We start from the raw sequence: 22061 nt of genomic DNA, 5'->3' as shown, positions 1-22061 counted from the left end.
AATTTGTATACCATCAAATTATTCTGAATTGTCTCTGAGAACGTCAATTGGCTTTACAAAGTGGGTAAATATTATCACTCAATTTAATGGAGGAAAACTGAGGACCAGAGAGATTAAGTGACTTCCACAATATCACAGAGAAAGCTAAAGTCCGAGCTGAGAATATAATCCAGAGCTACATGACTCTTAGTCCTTGATCTAATCGCTAGTCCACTGTACTACATCCAGTTCAGCGAGCCCCAAACTGGCTACAAGAAAGGATTGTTTTATAGGCTGCTTGCAAGGACAGTCTCAGAGATTATTCAAATCGTAAGATTTATTTGCTTTTGGATAGGAACCAAACTACACAGGCAGAAAGACACAATTCTTATTAAGAAACTTTTCTCCACAAAGGCAATTTGTTATCTTATATATCCCTCTAAACTAGATAATCAGTGTAAGAGAAACCCTTCTGTTTTGGTTCTGACCAAGCTTGGGAATTATTACGCAGACACAGCTTGAAGTTTCAGGGGCAGAAAATGAATTGTATGTGAAAACAGAAGTAGTTAAGGAAAACTGAATTGAGTTAATTCCCCTTCTGTTAATTCCCCTTCCCTCGGGATTCAAGGGCATACAGCTATAGTTGATTCATTTGTTAAGTCTCTGAAGGTACTTCTACACAGCAATTGAACGCTTGTGGCTAGCCTGGGTCAGCTGACTTGGGCTCGCATTGCTCAGGCTACAAGGCTAAAAATTGCTGTGTAGACATTCGGGCACGGGCTGGAGCTTAGACTTTGGGACTCTGTGCTGTGGGTCTTTTATTCCAGTGTAGATGTACCCTAAGTATTCTATACACAAAGTCAAGCAGATAGTATGGAGAAGTGGTATATGGAGTAAACATTTCATGTACAGCTCTCCCAAGGGAATTACATACAAGGTGCTCCTACATTTCAGTGTCTCACACTTGTCATTAGTTACTCTAACTATTGTACTATCTACAAAAGCTTTTTCTGCCTCTCTTTTGTCTTTTCTATTTTTGTAATTAAACATTCTTGGGATTTAATACTATTTTGCTGCAGAGATTTCACAAAAGGCATTTTCAGGAAGCATTTTAGCAGGTTTGTAACTATAGACTGCTTAAACATGTAAATGAAGGATGTGCATTTGGGATGAAACTGAACCAACTGGGAAATTATTGAAATAATAAACTAGTAGAGCTCAGCAACACTGTAAAATATTTAAGGTTTATGGTTGAACAATGTTTGCAGGAAGGCCAGTTAGACAACTGTGGAAGACGTAGAGGTGTCTTACTTATTATTCAGACTTGGATCTGCCTCATGCTTCTAAAGGAGCAAATTTCCAGTAAATAGATTTAGATAATCAGGATGATTAAATAGCTTTAACACAGATTAATTAAGATGTATTAAGAGTTAAAGCATGTTCCATTTCTAAAATGTAAACTCCATCACCTCCTTCCCCCACAAGTTGCCAGAAGAACAGCATTTCTCAAACTATGAGGTTAATCTCCCTGAGGAGGCACCAGCCTCTTCCAGGGAAAACGAGAGAGTCTAGAAAAAATTAAATACTCTCCTCTGCCACATATTCTTGCTGGACCACTTGTTTTAGAATAAAAAGTCATCAATCCTTGGATTCAGTGTCAGCTGGTAATAACCAACATAAAGCTCTGTTTCCACAGCTAAGCAGAAATGGCCAAGGAATGTCCATACGTTGAACATATTCTTCTGTTTTTTGCTTTGCAACTACACCTCTACCCCATATAACGCTATCTTCGGGAACCAAAAAATCTTACCGCGTTATAGTTGAAGCCACATTATATTGAACTTGCTTCGATCTGCTGGAGCATGCAGCCCCACCCACCCGGAGCACTGCATTACCGCGTTATATCCAAATTCGTGTTATATCGGGGTAGAGGTGTATGTTCTGAGTGGAAATTCTCCCCTCTTAACTTCTGCCTCCGCTTAAATTAAGAGAGTTTCCACTAATGTAAGCCCAAACATTTCTTTACCCCAGTACCTTACAGGAAGAATGAGGTGTAAAGTTTGAGAAATCCTGCAACAGAATTACAGGTAGAAGTCGGGCTCTCAGCATACTAAGAACTATTTCAAGTATTATGCATTGAATTACAGACATTCTAATTATAAGATTAGTAGTGCAAAGAGCTACATAATTAAAAATACTCTTGACTTTCATGTACTGTAATTAACAGTTAAGCTTATGTGTAGTCCTTAGTCGAGAAGGGTGACTGGAATCGTGACATCTTATTTCTTGGGACAGTATCTGATCTGTGCCACCTTAAATAATAATTGTGATTCTCTTAAATAAGCATCATATTAAATAAATGGAAGGTAATTTAGAGAACCATCATTACTGCTCAACAGTTAGTTATTGTACCAACACGTGCCTAGTCATTACCACGTCAACTGGTCCTTACAAACATTTGAGAATCTAAGTATTACTGTCACTGTTCAACTCCCATCCAACTACAAATTCTCACGACAGCCACTGCATGCAATAGGGTAACAAGGAGATAAATGACAACTCCACTCCGACCCCACACACATACAAAATCAGGAGCAGTGCCAACTCCTTCCCTCAAATCTGGGCTGGCTCTTCGAAGAATGTTTTTATTTCGGTCACTCTCACAGCACACATACTGGAATGTCACACAACCCATCAGCCCATCTTTATTCCAAAATACTATAGCTGTTAAGAGTCAGGTATTTAATGTACTTTAAAGACAAAATCTCTCTACATTTTTATCACTGTAGGGTTTGAGTGTACAATGACTCTGCAAAGTCATTTGTTTATGTGATATTTTGGAGGAAAAGATAAAAGCCCAAGCTGCAGTTTGCAAAGGAACCTAAAAGTTAGGCACTCAACTCCCATTGACTTTCAGTGGGATATGGGTGCTTAATTCCTCTTAAATTCCTTTGAAAAATCTCAGCCATAATCTGTACAGTGTTATAGCTATTTGAGGTACAACATGCTCCCAGAAAGCTTTAAAAAGCAGAATAGAAAAATCTTTAACTCTCCCCTTCCCCGTTTTAAAAATAGTTCCTAGAAGTGCATGAGAATCATCTTATGCCCTAGTTATGTAGGAATTATACCATGTTAGCAGGACTAGTTTAAGCATGGTATAAACAGTTTGTCTGGCCAGAGTGGATAGGGAATAAGATTTAAAAATACAGTGTTCCAGGCTATGCTTCTGTCACTATGTTCTAGTCTAGAGAATATTTTTAAATGGTTTTGCTCCATCTGCACTAGTTATGCAAATTGTATTTACAATGGATTCTGAACATTAACTCTTGCTTATCTTGTCCTCTTGGTCTAACTTTACATGCTGGTTTGACTGACAGCCAAGTATCATTGTGCATTGTCCACTTTGGTGTCTCAATAAAGGCTCCATCTAACCTGGAGATTAAACATCCTAAAAGGCAAAATGTTTTGACAGGACTGTCTTTTTAATTAAAGGGTTTAATGTAACTTGAATTTAAGCTGCTTAGTGTGGGCTCTTCTCCTGTTTGTGGAGGAAAGTGAATCAGACCCATCCAATGGCAAGAATAAAAGCCTAAAATTACTCAAATAAGCTTCTGTCAATAATTCACTATACCACGGAAACTGTGATCCTTACAGCTGAATAGAATGGAGAACTAGCACATATTTCATATAATATATAGGCTTATTATCCAAGTCACAATTGTTTAGATCCAGCAAACACATTCCTAATTCCAATTAGAACACAGGGGTGGCAATTTCAGACAGTAGCAGAAGGAATACAAGGCACAATGATTAAAAAAAACAGCCAGCCTCTTGTGTTTTTATACCATGGTGAAAAAACTTAACTGAAGTACACTCAACATTTAACTATTTAAATGTTCTATTAAATTTCATCAAAAGGGGATGAGATGTATATGATTACAACATTTCCACATCCACCCACACCCAATAAAAAGGGGTGTCTGCCACTCGCCCGCTTCTCAACGTGAAGATATATTGATAGATTTCAAATACATTATATTTTTATGACGTTAGAGAAAATTACTTATGTAATTATGAGGGTGCACCAATTTCTTTGCTCTTATTCAATGGATCACACAAAAAGGTGGGGACATCTTTGACACACAATGTAAAACTCAATTTCTTGGAAGAATATCCTGAAACTTGGGAGAAAGTATTGCACACAGAATCATGATCTGATACCTCTTTCAAGTTACAGGCAGACAACTAGAAGTCACATGGAAAAGCAGCTGAGCTAAAGTTGTGATCTGCAGCTCATGGCAAAAAACAGCAAAACCACAACTGAAAAAAGATCCTAAACTCCAAACAGAACAGGAAGATTGTATCGTAAATGAAGTCAGCCAACTGCACAAAAAACAGGGTTAAAGAGTTGATTATTCAGGAAACATATTGCAGTTCTATAATGTTCAAACTTGTGTTACTTACCTGGGATTCAGTGTTTGAAATGAGTATCCCAAACATCAATGGGAAAAGCAAACAGGAGGAAAGAGAGAGAACAAAATACTAATCAAGTTGCCCTTAAGTCACTGCATCCCAGATCTCTACTCACATGGAATCGTTTCTGACCAATTGACCATTTTGGCGAACAGCGTTTTCACTCATGGAACGTTCTCTTTTCAATCTTCCCACTGAACGAACCTGCAAAAACAAAAAGAAGTGGAAGAGGGAGACAAAGAGAGGAAGAGAGAGTGTTTTTCAGGAGTTTTCCTCAAGCACTGTGCTAAAGGCTGTTCACCGAATCTGCTCTCAGAACATATTCATAGCTCTCATTGATATCAAAGTGAGTACAGAAGTGCACCGGATGGCAGAATCTGGCCCTGTTTACAGTATATAGAATTGAGTTTCTAATACAGTTTATCCCAAATGACTTGGTGCTGTCCAAGACACTTGAATAAATGGAATTTTAGATAGACAAAGTGGGTGAGGTAATATCTTTTACTGGACGAACTTCTGGTGGGGAGAGAGACGAGCTTTCAAGTAAGTTTCCCAGACCTGAAAAAGAGTTCTCCGTAATCTCGAAAGCTTGTCTCTCTCCCCACCAGAAGTTTGTCCAGTAAAAGATATTACCTCACCCACTTTGTCTATCTAAAATTCCATTTATTCAAGTGTCTTGGACAGCACCAAGTCATTTGGGATAAACTGTATTAGAAACTCAATTAAAAGATATTACCTCACCACCTTGTCTCCAACTTCTGTGGGTGAAACAGACAAACTTTTGAGCTACACAGAGCTCTTCTTCAGGCCAGGGAAAGACACTCAGTGACACAGCTAAATGCAAGGTAGAACAGATTGGTTAACATAAGTAATTAATACATATTCTAAGGCTGTGTTTCTCAACGATCGGTCAATGGACCGGCGCTGGTCCCTGAGAGCTCCCTGGAAAGCAGCCTGTCCCTGGTATCAAACAGGTTCAGAAACACTGTTCCCAGGGATTATTCAAGATGAAGTGGCCTGTTAATACCTCTGCAGTCATAGGACACAAAAAAAAAAGGGAGGGGGTGAAGACTAGTGGGTTACACATTGTTATAATAAGCCATTAATCCAGCATCTCTCAAGACCATGATTTTTAGTGTCTAGCGAAGTTATGAATTTAAGCACTCAGGCTTGTCTTTTGAAGGTGTTGCGAACACTTCCTTTGAAGATGAGGACTGAGAGGTCAGATATGGAGTGATTGTTTTGTGAAAAGTGTTCACCTATGGATGATATGGTGTTTTTGTTTTATTTTCTGTGAGAGTTCATTTGAGAGTGTAGCAATTATCTGGTTTCACCCACACAGTTGCTATTGGGGCATTTAGTACACTGGATGAGGTACACCACATGTTGTGACAGGCATGTGTAGGACCCATGGATCTTGAAAGGTGTGTTGTGGGAGGTATTGGAATTTTAGATGAATGAGGAGGCAATCCCTTATGCCCATTACTGCTTCTATTAACCATCCACACAATTACTGTTAGAAAGGATAGTAGAAGCCCATCAAGTCTGAAACAATAAACAGTAATTCTGTGTTTTACATATGCAGTTTAACAAACATTTGGATGCTTAGAAAATTGGAGACAGAACATATCTATTAAGTCATCTTATCCATCCCTAAGCCAGTGCTGTCTTGTTCCCTGAAACACATTTTTACAGTTTTATTAACAACATTTTGCTTACTGTTGATTATATCAACAATGGAAACTGGTTTTCATGCAGATCTGATACTTTTTTAATCCCGCTATTCTCTTGCTCTCAATAATATCCTGTGGCAATAGTTACACTGGTTAATTATATACTGTGTAAAAAAGAATCCCCTTTTATCAGTTTTAAATTAAATTAGTTGTCTTCCAGTTTCATTTGTTGTCCCTTTGTGCTAGTATTATAAAGAAAGGGTAAATAGGAGCTCCTGATTTACCCTCTCTAAACTGCATTATTTTATACCTTTATCACATCATCTCTTATTTATATGATCTAAAACAAAGTCCCAATTCCTTTTTAATCACTCCTATTATTGAAGTTTTGCATGTCTCTAATCACTTTCATTATCCTTTGCTGAACCCTTTCTATTTCTGCCATGTTCTATTTGAGATGAAGTGACTGGAATTGAAGTATTCAAGGTGATGATTTAAACAATCTTATGTCATTTGCCTTTTTGACTCCCGTATGCATTTAGCAAATATTTTAATTGAACTGGCTTTAAGGACACTTAGTTTCCTGAGTCTCAGACTTAATTTAGAACCTACTGATGCATTTTCAACACACAGACATAAAATTCTGCATTGACCTGGACACCAAGATTTTTCCTGATGCAATTTAAACATGGCCAAGTTAAAGCATACGCATCTGGAAAATAGGGAATAAAATGAAAATACTGACAGCCATGGCTATAAAATAGACACTTACCTATTAGAGCTAGTTAGGAAATATATTTTATTTCCCACCAAATAATTGAGAAATTTTTTTTGCTTTCACTGAATTTTTAGATTTTCGGTTTTCTGATAACCTGAAAAATGTCAGTGAAAACAGAATTTTCTTGTGTAAGTTTCCCTTTAGTCAAAAAAGGCATTTTGTTCTTTTATTTTTAAACCAGTTCTAATGATGGTATCTAGGTTCTATATTCATTTTAACTGCAAATGGTTAGAGGGTTATCTTATTACTAGTAAGTGCACACAGTACTTTGTAAAAATATTTTTATATCTACCCATTTTATGGTAATAAACTCATCTGGATCACAATGTAGGGATCATTCACCATTCCATGTTTCTTCTTCAGTAAACTTTCACAACTAGGAAAAAGTTAAAAATAAAATAAAATACTAGCCTCTTCACTCTGAGGTGTCTGCGTTGGGGGTCTTTCTAGATCCAGAAAATCTAGTGGTCGCTCGCTAAGTGAGATAACCCGGGGAGGAGTTTTCAATGACAGAGGTTTGAATGGAGCAGACTGTATAAGGTCCAGATCTGAAGGTCTGGAAAACGGAATGTCTTCACTATTACCTGCAACAACATAGTTGAGATTACTTTAATCAATATCAAGTAAACACATTAACAGGTGAAAAGTTAGTGAAAAAGTTCAAGACGACAAAGACATCCCTCACACTTCCACGAATAGACCAAATGTTTGCAAGAAAATTTATGCCATAGGAACTAAGGAAATATAACATCAAAATGTAGTCAACTCAGAAAACCAAACAATTATGAAAGAAAGCTGCTAGTAGTCCCGCACTTAAGGATATATTGAGATTTTTTAAAAGTATTTCCCTTAACTATATTTCTGTGCTCCAAAATATCCTTACCACAACCTGTTTCTTCTAGACCTAGCCGTTATTTGCCTCTGTATCCCCACTGAGATATATTCCTGTGAATTCTGTTGACCATGATAAGTGAGGCCACACATTCCACAACACCTGAGGAACATAACTTCAGTCACCTTTAAACCTGCTGCGTGATGATAATTATTGAGTGACTTGACCACACTCTCATCATCCAAATAACCTGTTCATACAACTCAATTTTTAGACAGTTGTTTAAAAAACCCCAAACATCTGAAAGGTTTTCCTTTGTTGCCTTGGCAAATTATATATAAAGCTAAAAATGCAGGAGGGACATTTGATACACATTTTTGGGGGGGGGGCGGGGGGGAAGGGAGGGAGGAGGTTTAAGATAGCCATCATATACATAACACCTAACCTTAGAGAATATGATTAAGCCCACCTATCTCTCACATGGTTTTTGCTTATTACAAGCCACGGTTATAGCCCTTTGACACACTTATAGCTTTTGTTCACTGTTACCTGTGTAGCATTCTCTGGACACAAATTATGATCCTGGAAGCACCTGATTCACTGAGAGCATTCTCTAACCTACAGAATTAGGTCTTACCAAAGCTCTCTTTGTTCAGATATAAAGATGAATAGAAGTTGGAATGCCTGAGTATTTCAAACTGTGGGACAAATGCGTACCAGCAACAAGCACAAGCTTTGAAAAGATGTAAGAACTGCAGATGTTCTTAAGCTTTATCATCATAGTATCATCAAATGCATTTTATTATATACCATAAGCTTATTATCCGTAAGGCCAACTCAGCAGCAGAGACATCATCAATATGATGTTGATGCTCCTATTAATCAGAATAATTTTGCATTATATCTAATGGGCCAGACAAAGTATACTTTTAGAATATACTGCAGTTACTGTAGCTTATTCCTATTATATTAAGAGTCAGAAGTCAGTCAGTAGGTATGGGTGGGTGAAATTCTATGGCCTGCAATGTGCACAAGGTCAGACTAGAAGATCACGATGGTCTCTTCTGGCCTTAAAGTCTATGAGTACAAAGTAAATTTTGCTGGGGTCCATTTGTAGTACTCATAATTCATGCATGAAAGACACAGTAAGAGTTTGGTGCATGTAATTATTTCAGCTTATTGTCAATATACATTCAGACATAGCACATCAAAATTATGGAACAGTGCATGTCAACATCTTGCCTTAAAAATTATCCCAATGTCTCCGATAAATAAAGCATTTTTCATATTTTAAGACACCTTAGAGGTCATAATTGATCAGCAGCTCCTATTTGGAAGATTGGGATACATTTCATAAGTCTTTGTTTTTGAATAATATTTTTTTCCCAAAACATCACTAAATGATTTTTTAATCCCCCAAAACAAGCTAAATTGGACATAGAGCAAATCAGCATAATGCTTTAGTTGCTACTTTTACCCTACAACGTACACATACCTGCCACTACAATCCTCTCTGGAACCTGCATAGTTACACTGGCATTTGGAAGTCCTTCTTGGATACCTTGCTCAAGATCAGCAGTTGGTGGAGCTACCTTTAATTTTTCTGGTACCCTCATTCGCTGGCTGATCCCTTCAGTGTACTCAATTTCATACTGAATTCGATTAATTTCAGCCATCTCAGCAGCTGGAGATGGGAACACTGCCCCATTCATTCTGATGAAAGAAAACCAAAAAGCCGTGAATTATTAACGGACAGCAAAACTAAACATTAGGTGGGTTTCTTTCTCGATGCACAGTAGTGTTAAGTGGATAAATTTCTCCAATAACTGGGCAAGTGTCAGATCCCCTTGACTGAGCATGCACAATATTTAGTGAGAATAACTCCAATGTAAATTCAAAGAGCAAAAGTTTTCAGCTGCAAAGGATACAGCAATGACCCATATGCTACCCAAACCCCACACTGGGGCTATGCAGGTGATCTGTTGGCTCAATGGCGACACAGGGCTGCCTGCAATTCCTTACACAACATTGATAAGGTTTCCATGCTAGCCCCCACATAGGCTAGGACAGGAAGCTACATTGAATAAGAAGTTGGGGCACAGATGTGTTTGTGCAACACCAGTATCCCAAGCAATGGGAATACAGGGGCTGTGGCTGCTATTTCAGACTACAGGATGGAACGGTGACTGCAGGCTGCTGGGTGCCAGATAAACGAAAGGGACAGGGCTGCACAGCAGCCTCGCAACATGGCCCTGAGTTGGCGGGGGAATTCACTTACACAGAACCCAGTTTTACCAAGAAGGAAGTTTCTCACCAATAAGCTGTCAAATCAGTTTCAGAAATTCAGCATTCCTACAACATGGCCCACTTGATTTATTCAGAACTTCTAGTTTAAAGACAAGTTACACCTCTATCCCGATATAATGCGGTCCAATATGACGCGAATTCAGATATAACGCAGTAAAGCAGCACTCCAGGGGACGGGGTTGCTTTACCTCCTTATATCCAAATTCATGTTACCGCAAGCGGTTCCTCTGCGCCCGCCCGTTACTTGCTGCGGCCCTCCCCGGGGGTCCCCCCCCCAGCTCACCTCCACTCCGCCTCCTCCCACGAGTGCGCTGCAGCTCCGCTTCTCTCCCCTCCCTCCCAGGCTTGCCACGCCAATCAGCTGTTTGGTGTGGCAAGCCTGGGAGGTAGGAGAAGTGGAGCTGAGCGGTGGGCTCGTGGGACAATGAGGAGGGGGAGCGGAGGTGAGATGGGGGGGGGAGCAGTTCCTCTGCGCTCCCCCCCGACCTTGCTGAGGCCCTCCTGCCCCAGCTCACCGCCTCCTCCTCCCACGAGCACGCTGCTCAGCTCCGCTTCTCCTCCCTCCCAGGCTTGCCGGGCCAAATAGCTGATTGGCGCCAAACAGCTGATTGGTGCAGCAAGCCTGGGAGGGAGGGCGGGAAGCGGAGCTGCGGCGTGCTCATGGGAGGAGGTGGAGCAGAGGTGAGCTAGAGCAGGGGGGCCCCGGGGAGGGCCGCAGCAAGTAAAGGGGGGCGCAGAGGAACCGCTCCCCGCTCCAGCTCATCTCTGCCTCCTCCCCTGAGCGCACCGCTGCCACTCCGCTTCTCCCCCGCTCCACCCTTCCAAGCTTGCCGGGCCAAACAGCTGATTGGCGCGGCAAGCCTGGAAGGGAGGGAAGGAGGGAGGGAAGGAGAAGCGAAGCGGCGGTGGCACGCTCTGGGAGGAAGCTGAGGCAGAGCAGAGGTGAGCTGGGGCGGGGAGCGGTTCCTCTCCCTACCCTGATATAACACAGCCTCACCTATAACACGGTGAGATTTTTTGGCTCCCGAGGTCCGAGTTATATCGGGATAGAGGTGTATTTTGTAAACTTACAGACTTTTTACTAATATGTATCTGATGATCTGGACAGACGAAAAATATATCTACAATATACAATCTGAGTGCTCCCGAAAGTGGAAATCCTACATCTGCAGAACAGATGCACCATGGGAAGAAGCAGTAAGAGTTTTCCCACAGAGCCAAACCAGAGTACAGTATTTCCACCCTGAGATGGAGGGCCCTCTCTAGGGGCATGAAGGGAATTCAGTCTGCTTGACCATGCTCTCTTGCCTCTGTGATGAGACTAACAGTAATGGTGTTTTTTACAATATGGATAGTACAGATCCTAGTGGCCCAAATGAGACTACTCACTTATATCACATTCTCAATTTAATAACTTTCTGAAAGGAAAAGGATATCTGAGCATTTCCATAAGCTATCAAGCACTGGAATCCAAACATAGGGACAGTTTCTCAAAAGAAAGCATCTGTAAGTCATTTGGGTACCTTTGGTTAATTTGCATATTAAACCTCATATAGAGAAGTCAGCCCATTGCTGATCTGTAATTATAGTGAAACTAAGTTATTGGTATATTTACTAATAATATATAGGAGAGATGCCTTTCCGCATGTCCCATTCATACCCTACCACCAAAATTAATCTCTGAGTTTTGTATTTTGGGTGACTCAAAAAGACAGTTAGTTTCATTACACAGGAGACAGGATTAAATTATGAAGTGGAAACAAATGTAAGTGTGCCAGAGATAAGATCGCCCTTGGAACCAATACAGGGATACTCAGGGTTGTGATGGGGATTCCCCAACACACTATAGCCCTGGCAATTAGAAGGAATCCCACCAACCTGAAAACATATAACACAAGAACCAGTGGTCAGGTCACCCAATGAAATTAATAGGGAGTAGATTTAAAACAAATAAAAGGAAATACTTCTTCACACAATGCATAGTCAACCTGTGGAACTCATTGCCAGGGGATGTTGTGAAGGCCAAACTATAACTGGATTCAATAAAAGAATTAGATAAGTTCATGGAGGATAGGTCCATCAGTGGCTATTAGCCAAGATGGTCAGTGATGCAATCCCATGCTCTAGGTGTCCCTAACCCTCTCACTGCCAGGTACTAGGACTGGACGACATGGGATGGCTCACTTGATGATTGCCCTGTTCTGTTCATTCCCTTTGTAGCATCTGGCATTGGCCACTGTCAGCAGACAGGATACTGGGCTAGCTGGACCACTGGTCTGACCCAGTATGGCCATTCTTATGTTTATGTCTTATATGTTTATATTTAAAACCTCACATCAGCAATCAGGGAAGGAAAAACACCCAGGTTTATGCAAGCTTGCAAAAAAATTACATTTCTTTTCCTTCATTGGGCTGAGAACCATGCAGAGTTAGGCTGTCTGTATTAACTCCTGCAGGTTGTACAGCTCCAATAGAAGGAACTGACAGAACCCAAAAATCAGGAGCAGAAGTGAGTCCATATCTCATTGACAGGCGCTCACCAGTTGCTCAAGCAGCTTAAATGCATAGACTTTAGCTTCTCCCTCCACCCCACCCTTTTGGTCTCATTGAGCAGATTTACCCTTCCTGCTACAATAAAGTAGCCTCATGTATTGTGGCCAAAGTACATACTGTCTTCTGAGATTTCCACACCCCAAAAGGCCATCTACAGTTCAGGCAGTAGAAGCAGTAAAGCACTTCAAGATCTTTTTGAGCTGAGAGTCCCTATGCAAATGAAAGTATTTAATTTTAACAAGAACTTAAAAATACCAAGAGTATCCTATGGCAACAGCCTGGTTAAATGGCCACAATCTATTAAGTGTTACATGTACCAGATGAGTTCTATAAGATTTCACTAACCTCCCTAGAGGTGATTCACTGCTTGTTCTTTTGTTCATTTTGAAATATTTGCCCAGCTATAATTTTGTAATCAAATATCACTACACTGCAGCACAGTTTACTTTACAACACAGTAAAGTTTGGATCTGTTTTTGTACATAAGACAGCATGACAACTGCTCTTCCAGCTGTAAAAAAAATAAATAAAGAACAGCATTAGAAGAGTCAACTTCATAAATATTTAGAATCTAAATATCAGTTTCATAATGCGAGTCTGGCTGTACTTGCCAAGTATCTACAAATACAATACTTCAATATGCTCACATGAGTCTTAAGATTCAGACGTAATTTCTGGAGAATTCATTGATTTTCTAAATGGCAGAAAGGAAAAACAGTGAGATTTCAGCTGCTGAATCCTTACACTACTGAAGCTTACTAATTAAACTAGAGATGTATGTGTATGGGGGAAAAGAAGAGGAGGTCTGTAATAAAAGATGTTGCTCGATATTAGAAAGCAGAATAGTTAGCACAGAGACCTAAGGCTGAGATCCTGCAACCTGCTCCATAGTAGGCAGATTCCTGCACCTGTGCAAAACATTGGGTATGTCTACACTGCATTTAAGAGTGAGCCTCCCAGCCCGGGTAGACAAACCTGTGATAGCATGCTAAAAATAGCTGCATGCCCCTGGGTCTGAGCTTGGATGGCTAAACTGAGTCTCCACTGGTGCTACAATGTCCACACCGTTATTTTTGAGCATGCTAGTGTGAGTCACACTAACCCAAGTCTTTTTAGGGGGCTTGTTTTCAGGTGCAATGTAGACAGCCTTAGTGACCCCAATGGCAGTGCACTTGTACAGAGCAGTTTGCAGGATTGAGGCTTAAGTCAGAAGATGTAGATGCCCATTCCACTCCTGATTTAGTGTGTGACCTTTGACCTATCCGTGCCTCAGTTTCCTGTGTAAAATAGCGACAATATTTAAACCAACTTTGTAAGCCATATTAGATCTTAAAATAATAACAAAAAGTTCATTACCATCAAGAGATCTCAAACTGAAAGCACAAATTAGAAAAGTAAAATTCTTAGCTCTTTTATGGTAAATGAAAAGCAGAACTGTCATTATGGAAAAATCTGAGTGGTTGAACAGTATTCAAAGTCAACAGGGAAAAGGACGTTTTAAGATGACATTTACAGAACTCAGTGGTTGTAAAGGTGGGGGAGGAATGAAAGCTGGAGAAAGATAAATCATCGCAAATAGAAACATGACTAATTATACAGAATCATGGAGCAGGGATAGAGGAGGCCAATGAGAGAGTGCACACAGGAGTGTAAATGGGAACCCAGGAGAGCTATTTTGAATAGGATTTGGAGATGAACATGAATCAAGTAGATCAAGGAGACAATACAATATGACACAGACTTCTTGGAGCCAGAAAGTAGCATGCATATCCCATTCTGGATCTCCTGAAAAGGACAGTCATTGTAACGGCAGTTTGTGATTAAGGAGTGTATATGGATGTGTATATACAAAGTTAAACAAAGGATGAATTTGGATACCATGATATGGCAATCGCCAGACACAGACAAGAGAGATGAGGGAGAGAAAAAGTTTGTCATAAACAACATGACAGTTTTGGGCTTTGGAAGCAAAGTTAAGAGGATGTATTATGGGACACAGAGGATTGCTTAACTGTCAGCGCATCAGTCACTGAAGCATTTAGAATTAGAAGCTATGACGTAACAAAGCACTATCAGGGTGATTGGAGGGGGATCATAGAATATCAGGGTTGAAAGGGACCTTAGGAGGTCATCTAGTCTAACCCCCTGCTCAAAGCCGGACCAATCCCCAGACAGATTTTTGCCCCAAATCCCTAAATTAACAGAGCTACATGTCATCTGCACACAAGGGATAAATACTGAAATGCATTCATAATGATACATGTGTAAGACCTATTTATGCACATCACCTCTTCACATCATATACATAGAAGGAATGAAAAAATGTTAGGGAGGCTTTGGGTTCCTATAATATTTAACGAATGCAAGAGAGCGAATGCCACTCTGCCAGCAGCAGCTCTGAAGCTGCAATGCATAGCGAAGATCCCAACTGGGGCAAAGAGGTAGCTTTACGAGCAAACATCTTTATTTTTCTAGTAGAAGACAAGTATTGTAAAATTAGCACAGATTAGAAAAAAGGCTGTAGTTTGATAAGCTGCTACTTTGAAATATCCAGGTTGGCACTGAGAGGCAACACTTCAAATAATGCTGCTAACAGAGTGACAATTACTAAAGTTAAAAGAGAGTAAAATGGAAATTCACTGGGCCTGAGTCTGAGCGAATACTGGTATCACAACACTGTTTTCTGCTGAATGTGTCCTGATTTACAGGGGCATAAATGAGAGGGGAAAAAACAGGCCCAGCAGGTTAGAGTATTAAATAATCCTAACCATTCAGGTCTCATAACTATTTAAGATGACATTTAAAACTATTTTGTTGATAGAGGGTTCCCCACAATGTAGATATACCCTTAATGTTTAGGATCTTTCAAAATGTGAAGTCAGGGGCATCCAGCCCCTAAGGGGGCTACCAAAAGCAGCACCCCCTATTAAGCTCATATATTTAAATTAAAATAGTGTGGGCAGAGAAAATGGAAACACGTGGGGGGGGGGGGGTAGGGCATGAGAAAAAGAAAATGGGCCAGCTGGGGGTATAAAAGATAATAGCTAGGCAAAGAGAAAGTGAGAGTGGCAGAGAAACTGGGATGGGCATTAAGAAGATAGGGGAGGGCAAAGCTGGCTAGGCAGTGAATGTGAGTAGGCACAGCTGGGGGGTTGTAACAGGCCAGGGAACAACAAATGGGGGATGGGCATAACAGAGGGCTAGAGCAGGTGGGGGTAAGGCTGGGGGGGGCCTGTAGCTGGGAGGGGCTAGAGCAGGCGGGGGTAAGGCTGGGGGGGCCTGTAGCTGGGAGGGGCTAGAGCAGGCGGGGGTAAGGCTGGGGGGGCCTGTAGCTGGGAGGGGCTAGAGCAGGCGGGGGTAAGGCTGGGGGGGGCCTGTAGCTGGGAGGGGCTAGAGCAGGCGGGGGTAAGGCTGGGGGGGCCTGTAGCTGGGAGGGGCTAGAGCAGGCGGGGGTAAGGCTGGGGGGGCCTGTAGCTGGGAGGGGCTAGAGCAGGCGGGCGTAACGCTGGGGGGGCCTGTAGCTGGGAGGGGCTAGAGCAGGCGGGGGTAAGGCTGGGGGGGCCTGTAGCTGGGAGGGGCTAGAGCAGGCGGGGGTAAGGCTGGGGGGGGCTGTAGCTGGGAGGGGCTAGAGCAGGCGGGGGTAAGGCTGGGGGGGCCTGTAGCTGGGAGGGGCTAGAGCAGGCGGGCGTAACGCTGGGGGGGCCTGTAGCTGGGAGGGGCTAGAGCAGGCGGGGGTAAGGCTGGGGGGGCCTGTAGCTGGGAGGGGCTAGAGCAGGCGGGGGTAAGGCTGGGGGGGGCTGTAGCTGGGAGGGGCTAGAGCAGGCGGGCGTAACGCTGGGGGGGCCTGTAGCGGGGGGGGGGCTGTAGCTGGGGGGAGCTACAACAGGCGAGGGTACGTCCGTGGACCCTATAGTTGGGGTTGGGGGCTGAGTAGGGGGTGTATTGCTGGGGGGGACAGTTAGGATCTTCCCACCCTGGCTGCGGGGGTCTGGCGGAGCAGGCCCCAGCGTTACCGACTCACCCAGAGGCCGGCGGGAAGCCGTCTGGCAGGCCCCTCTCGCGCTCCAGACACTCAAGGGCTCTCTCTCAGTGATAAGGAAGCGCAATGCAGCCCGGGCCGCTTAGACGGAAAAACGGACTGAATTGTCCCCATCGAACCGCCGTAGCCGCCACTGAGCAGGTAGCCGTGTAATGTCACGTGACCTAAGAAGGGCGGAAGTGACTCTCTGGCCTTTCAACTGAGAGCGAGCCATGGGGAAGCCATATTTACTGTGGTCAGACAGATCGTGAGCGCTGTGCGCCTTTGTGATGCTATTGCCGTAATTGCCGCCACAGGCCCCTAGCTACCTATACAGTGCTGGTCAGTAGCGCTGACGGTGTAGTGTGTTAGGTGATAATGCTGAGTGAATGCCCCTAATGTCTATCACTAGTTATAGTTTACTATCACCAGCAATGTGGACCCATTAGTGGTGATCATTAATAGAGAGAGAGAGCTCAGTGGTTTGAGCATTGGCATATTAAACCTAGAGTTGTGAGTGCAATCCTTGAGGGGGCCATTTGGGGCAGAAATCTGTCTGGGGATTGGTCCTGCTTTGAGTAGTGTGTTGGACTAGATGACCTCCTGAGGTCCTGTCCAACCCTGATATACTAATAGTACTAATGGGGTGCTGGAGCAATTTTTATAGTGGGGATGCTGAGAGCCATTGAACCAAACTGTAAACCCCGTCTATAACAGAAACCCCTTCAAGCCAGGGGGTGCTGTGGCCACCCTCCCCCCGCACCCGTAGTTCCAGCACTTATGAGTACCAGAACATTAATTCTATCAGTCTGATACCAGCATAGTGCTTCTCAGCTACTAAGAACAAAAAAGCAGCCATAGGTACCGACTTCTGCTCCCACTGATGGGTACTTGACCCCACCCTCTGCCCTCGCCCCTCCCCCTATTCCAATTCCTTCCCCAAATCCCCGCCCCAACCTGCCCCTTCCCTGAGCACACCACGTTCCCACTCCTCCCCCTCCCTCCCAGCATGCTGCCAAACAGCTGTGTGGCGGCCAGGTGGGAAGTGCTGGGAGGTAGGCGGAGGAGTGCGGCTGCAGTGCGCTCGGGGTGCTGGGAGCTTGGTTGCCAGTGGGTGCAGAGCACCCACTAATTTTTCCCCGTGGGTGCTCCAGCCCCGGAGCACCCACAGAGTCAGTGCCTATGGAAGCAGCATGGCCTAATGCATAGAGTACTAGTCACAGATACAGGACCCTAAGGTTCTAGTCCTAGCTTTACCACTCAGCAGTTGTGCAGGTCACTGCACCTTTCTCTGGCTGTTTCCCTTCCTATCCTTTATCTGTCCTGTCTATTCAGATTGTGAGCTCTCTAGGAGAAGGACAGTCTTACTGAGTGTATGCAAAGGGCTTAGAGCAATGGGAGCCTGATCATATTGCCACCATAATACAAATACCTATCAAAAATATCAACATAATATTTATCAGTAATATAACAAAGTTAATAAGATTATATTTATATTAGTTAATATTACTACTGCTAATATAACAATAATTCGGTATTAATGTTACATAGGTTTTGATCTTGCAGTGTAAAATCAGTGGGACACCCCACATGTGTAGGGGATCTAGTAGTGTGCATTGCACGATCAGGGCCAAAATAATGGTGCTGGCTGATAGCAGCCCACTCTTTAGCCAGATTTAGCTACCAACTTTGGCAGCACATTCACATACTTTTGCCAGTTTTCTTAGTTAAAATCACTACTTAAAATTATGATCTCAGATGTCTTAATTTCTCCATATTGCAGACCTCATACCTCCTTATATACCAGAAAGAGCCCCTGAAAAGTTGAAATTTGATTAAAAACTGAGTGCTCTATGATGACCTCTAATGGAAAGGTCAAATTTCAGACTGTATCCAGTAGTCCTTAGAAAATGAATTTCAAAACTATAGTGCAATAGGAAGATGGAAATTAATTTTGTCAGTGATCCATACACAAGCATCTCTTTATTATTAGACAATACATAACTAATATTATTATAACATTGACATATCAATATTTTTATTAGTGGGGAGCTTTAAATTTGCTCTTATTGTCTTTTTTTCCTCAGTAGGATACTGCATATTCAATTCAAATCCCTACCATTTTCCATCACTCGTACATGTCAACCCAGAACCAGCTCCCTCTCAAGACTGATTTGTGTGAGCTGTTGCGATGCAACCTCATGCCTTGCTGATGTTGGGTCTTAATGGTTCTGCAGTACAGTATTACGCCAGTACTTGAGGACACACCATAGCATAAAGGTGTAAACATTACACTGTTACACTATAATGATTTTGTCTCAAAAGTAGAACACTCATACAGAAACCATTTACCTGTACCCTGCCCTAATTGCTACAACCATTGTCATACTAACAAGTACTGTATAGAAATCCAGTTGAAACCAATCCTCATGATACGTTTATCAGCAAAAAGAGCTGCTCGTGTACAACATTTTCAGCATCTTCTCATATCTTCATGTTATGATGAATTGATGCAAGGTTGTATTGAGGAGACGTGAAGATCTAACATCATCAACATTGAGATGGGTGGAATCTGGCTCTGGGTGACCATATAGAAGTGATGAGACCGGGACCAGATTCAGGATCTCATCAGAACCCCTGCTATGGCACAGGTCCAGTCACTTAGTTTGCACTGTGTGTTTTATCTATTAACTGATACACATTACAAAGGAGTTTCTGTTCAAATTATATTTCTTCCTGTCATAAGCATTTCTATAGCATTCATGACCATGGTATCAAAGCACAAAATTAAAGATGGCAACCAAATGTGACTACTAATGCATTTACTCTCTAACTAGGGTGACCAGATGTCCTGATTTTATAGGGACAGTCCCGTTATTTGGGGCTTTTTCTTATATAGGCTCCTATTACCCCCCACCCCTGTCCCGATTTTTCACACTTGCTGTCTGGTCACCCTATCTCTAACCTTAAAACCCAGTTTATTCAGGGGTACACAAAACGTTAGAGAGACATCATTTTATTATATTGGTTTTAGTATTACCTCTGTAAGGGCCAGATTATGCAGCCATTACTGAGGTTAGCAATTACTTATTCACAGCACAGGCTGCAGCTGCTCAAGACCAGCTGTTTTCTTGTGGTCTGAGTAACTCTAGGTTTGCCTGAAAATCTTGTTGCAGCATGTGACTGTAATAGCTAAAATTCTAAACTGATAGATACAAAAGCATCAATATCTAAATTATGAACTAAAATTGTGATTTGGTTAATGGCCACAGCTACAGCTATAGATGTCCGAGTGGGAAGAAATGCCATAAGCAGCACTGACTGTTACATTGTTCCAAGATCTGGCACTTGCTATATTCAGTCCTGCACATGTGCCAAAAACATTGAGACAGAGGCAGTTACAGGTATAAAATCTGATCTCTCACTAGACATCAGACAGGACTAGAAATAAAGGTTTTATATTATTGAAAAGCTGGAAATTTCAAGCTTTCTAGACATGAAAAGCATTTCTGTCTTACTGTCATAGGACACAGGACATTGGACTTTCAAATCACATAATTTTTACTACCATCTTGATCGTCTTCCTAGTTTCATTTCCAACTTTATTTTAGTAGGGTTACCATATTTTAATTTTTAAAAAGGAGGACGCTCCATGAGGCCCCGGCCCCATCCCAACTCCGCCCCTTCCCCACCCCAACTCTGCCCCCTCCCCTGAACACTCCGCCCCCTGCTCCTCCCCCTCCCCTGCTTCCTGCAAATCAAATGTTCACGGGAAGCCTGAAACAGGGAGGCAGCAGGTAAGCTGGGGCTGGGGCTGGGGCGGGTTGCGGTGTGGCCCAGTCCGGCCCCCCTGGCCGAGTGGCTCCCTCCGGCGGCCAGCCGGCCCAGGTCAAGAGGCTCTGGCCCCGGCGTCTCCTGCCCGGGTTGAGCCCTGAGGCGCCGGCCCCCGGCCAAGTGCCCACGCCCCTGGCCCTGGCTCCAGCCAAGCACCGTGCCGGCCCTGGGCCCCAGGTGCCAGCCCCGGGCCCTGGCCGAGCACCGCAATGGCCCCCGGCCAAGTGCCCGCACCCCCGGCTCTGGGTCTGGCCGAGCACTGCGCCGGCCCCGGCCAAGTGCCCGCGCTCCCGGCCCCGGCTCTGGCCGAGTACTGCGCCGGCCTCGGCCAAGTGCCCCCGGCCCCGGCCGAGCACCGCGCTGGCCCTGACCAAGTGCCCGCGCCCCCGCGCCGGCCCCCAGCCCCTTTGAGCACTGCGCCGGCCCCCGGCCCCGCACCGCCGGGCCCTTCCTCCCTATTTTCCTGGACATGTCTGGCTTTTTGGGATTTCCCCCCGGACGGGGATTTGAGGCCCAAAAAGCCGGACATGTCCGGGAAAATCCGGACGTATGGTAACCGTAATTTTAGCAGCTGCTATCTTGAGACATGCTACATTTAGAAACCAGTTGCAACTGTTACATTGTATATTGCCTTAGGGCTCCATCCCACTGCCACTGCAATACACCTCTACCCCGATATAACACGACCCGATATAACACAAATTCGGCTATAACGCGGTAAAGCAGTGCTCGGGGAGGGGGGCGGGGGGGCAGGGCTGCGCACTCCGGTGGATCAAAGCAAGTTCGATCTAACATGGTTTCATCTATAATGCGGTAAGATTTTTTGGCTCCTGAGGACAGCACTATATCGGGGTACAGGTGTACTCCCATTGATTTCAATGGAAGCTGGATTGGGCCCTTAATCTTTAACTCTAGCAGCCATGAGGATATTAGGTGTTGAGGCCCAGATCCACAAAGCTATTTAGGTTCCTAACTTCCATTGAAAGACTGTTGCAAAAGGGGCTTACAGTAGTTTTTGGCCCAGCTCTAATGCTTTCAGAACCAATAAACTTTTCCAACCACTCGTTCTGGATTAGTTTTGAAAAAACTAAAAATCAGTCCTGTTTAAACTAGTGGAAAAATAGGCACTCTAACTATTGACTGGAAGCTATTTTAAAATTGAAATACTCATTGGTACCACTGCTTAAAGTGTGCGAAATACAGCAATCTTTGAACATTTGGCCCTCTATTTGATTATAAAGTTGTGAACAATTATGTAATACTGGAGCTAACATTTTAAAACTATAACAGTAAAAACAATTCCATTCTGTTCTTCAAACAGACTCTGCAGATTAATGTTGACTTTACAAAAAGCCAGTATTTTTTTAATTAACCAGAAATCAGGAAAGAGAGTAAATATACAAATAACAGAGGGATGATTCTTTAATTCCTGCTTACAGCCAGTAAAAAATATGCAGTTTCTTTTAAAAGCTTTCTTTATTTGCAAAATGCATAAAGATTTTCAATCAAAATTGAGAAGGCAACAATCTTTTAAAAATGAATTTAAAATGAACATACCAGATAGCGTCTGACAGGTTTTAAATTAGGGTATGTCTACACTGGCAAGTTTCTGCA

General features: G+C 43.0%; 1 protein-coding gene across 7 annotated transcripts in view; it reads right to left on the bottom strand.

Moving 5' to 3' along the window:
* MFF (mitochondrial fission factor) overlaps window positions 1-16780 on the bottom strand; it is a 38023-nt gene extending 21243 nt beyond the window's left edge. For 2 of the 7 annotated variants that reach the window (XM_054040445.1, XM_054040447.1), the window contains exons 1-5: window positions 16617-16779; window positions 12941-13106; window positions 9231-9448; window positions 7315-7487; window positions 4568-4656 (exon numbers count right to left, since the gene is read on the bottom strand). In XM_054040445.1, the coding sequence (XP_053896420.1) occupies window positions 4568-4656; window positions 7315-7487; window positions 9231-9448; window positions 12941-12978 (518 nt within the window). In that variant the 5' untranslated portion in view covers window positions 12979-13106; window positions 16617-16779. Of the gene's footprint in view, window positions 1-4567; window positions 4657-7314; window positions 7488-9230; window positions 9449-12940; window positions 13107-13242; window positions 13290-16616 lie in introns of all 7 variants that reach the window. The other 5 variants (XM_054040449.1, XM_054040450.1, XM_054040444.1 and 2 more) reach the window with 4 other exon arrangements.
* Between the last annotated feature and the right edge of the window lie 5281 nt (window positions 16781-22061).

This window comes from Malaclemys terrapin, chromosome 9, assembly GCF_027887155.1.
Source record: "Malaclemys terrapin pileata isolate rMalTer1 chromosome 9, rMalTer1.hap1, whole genome shotgun sequence".
Lineage (NCBI taxonomy): Eukaryota > Metazoa > Chordata > Testudines > Emydidae > Malaclemys > Malaclemys terrapin.
Note: the sequence above shows the minus strand (reverse complement) of the source record. Positions and strands in the feature narration are given on the sequence as shown.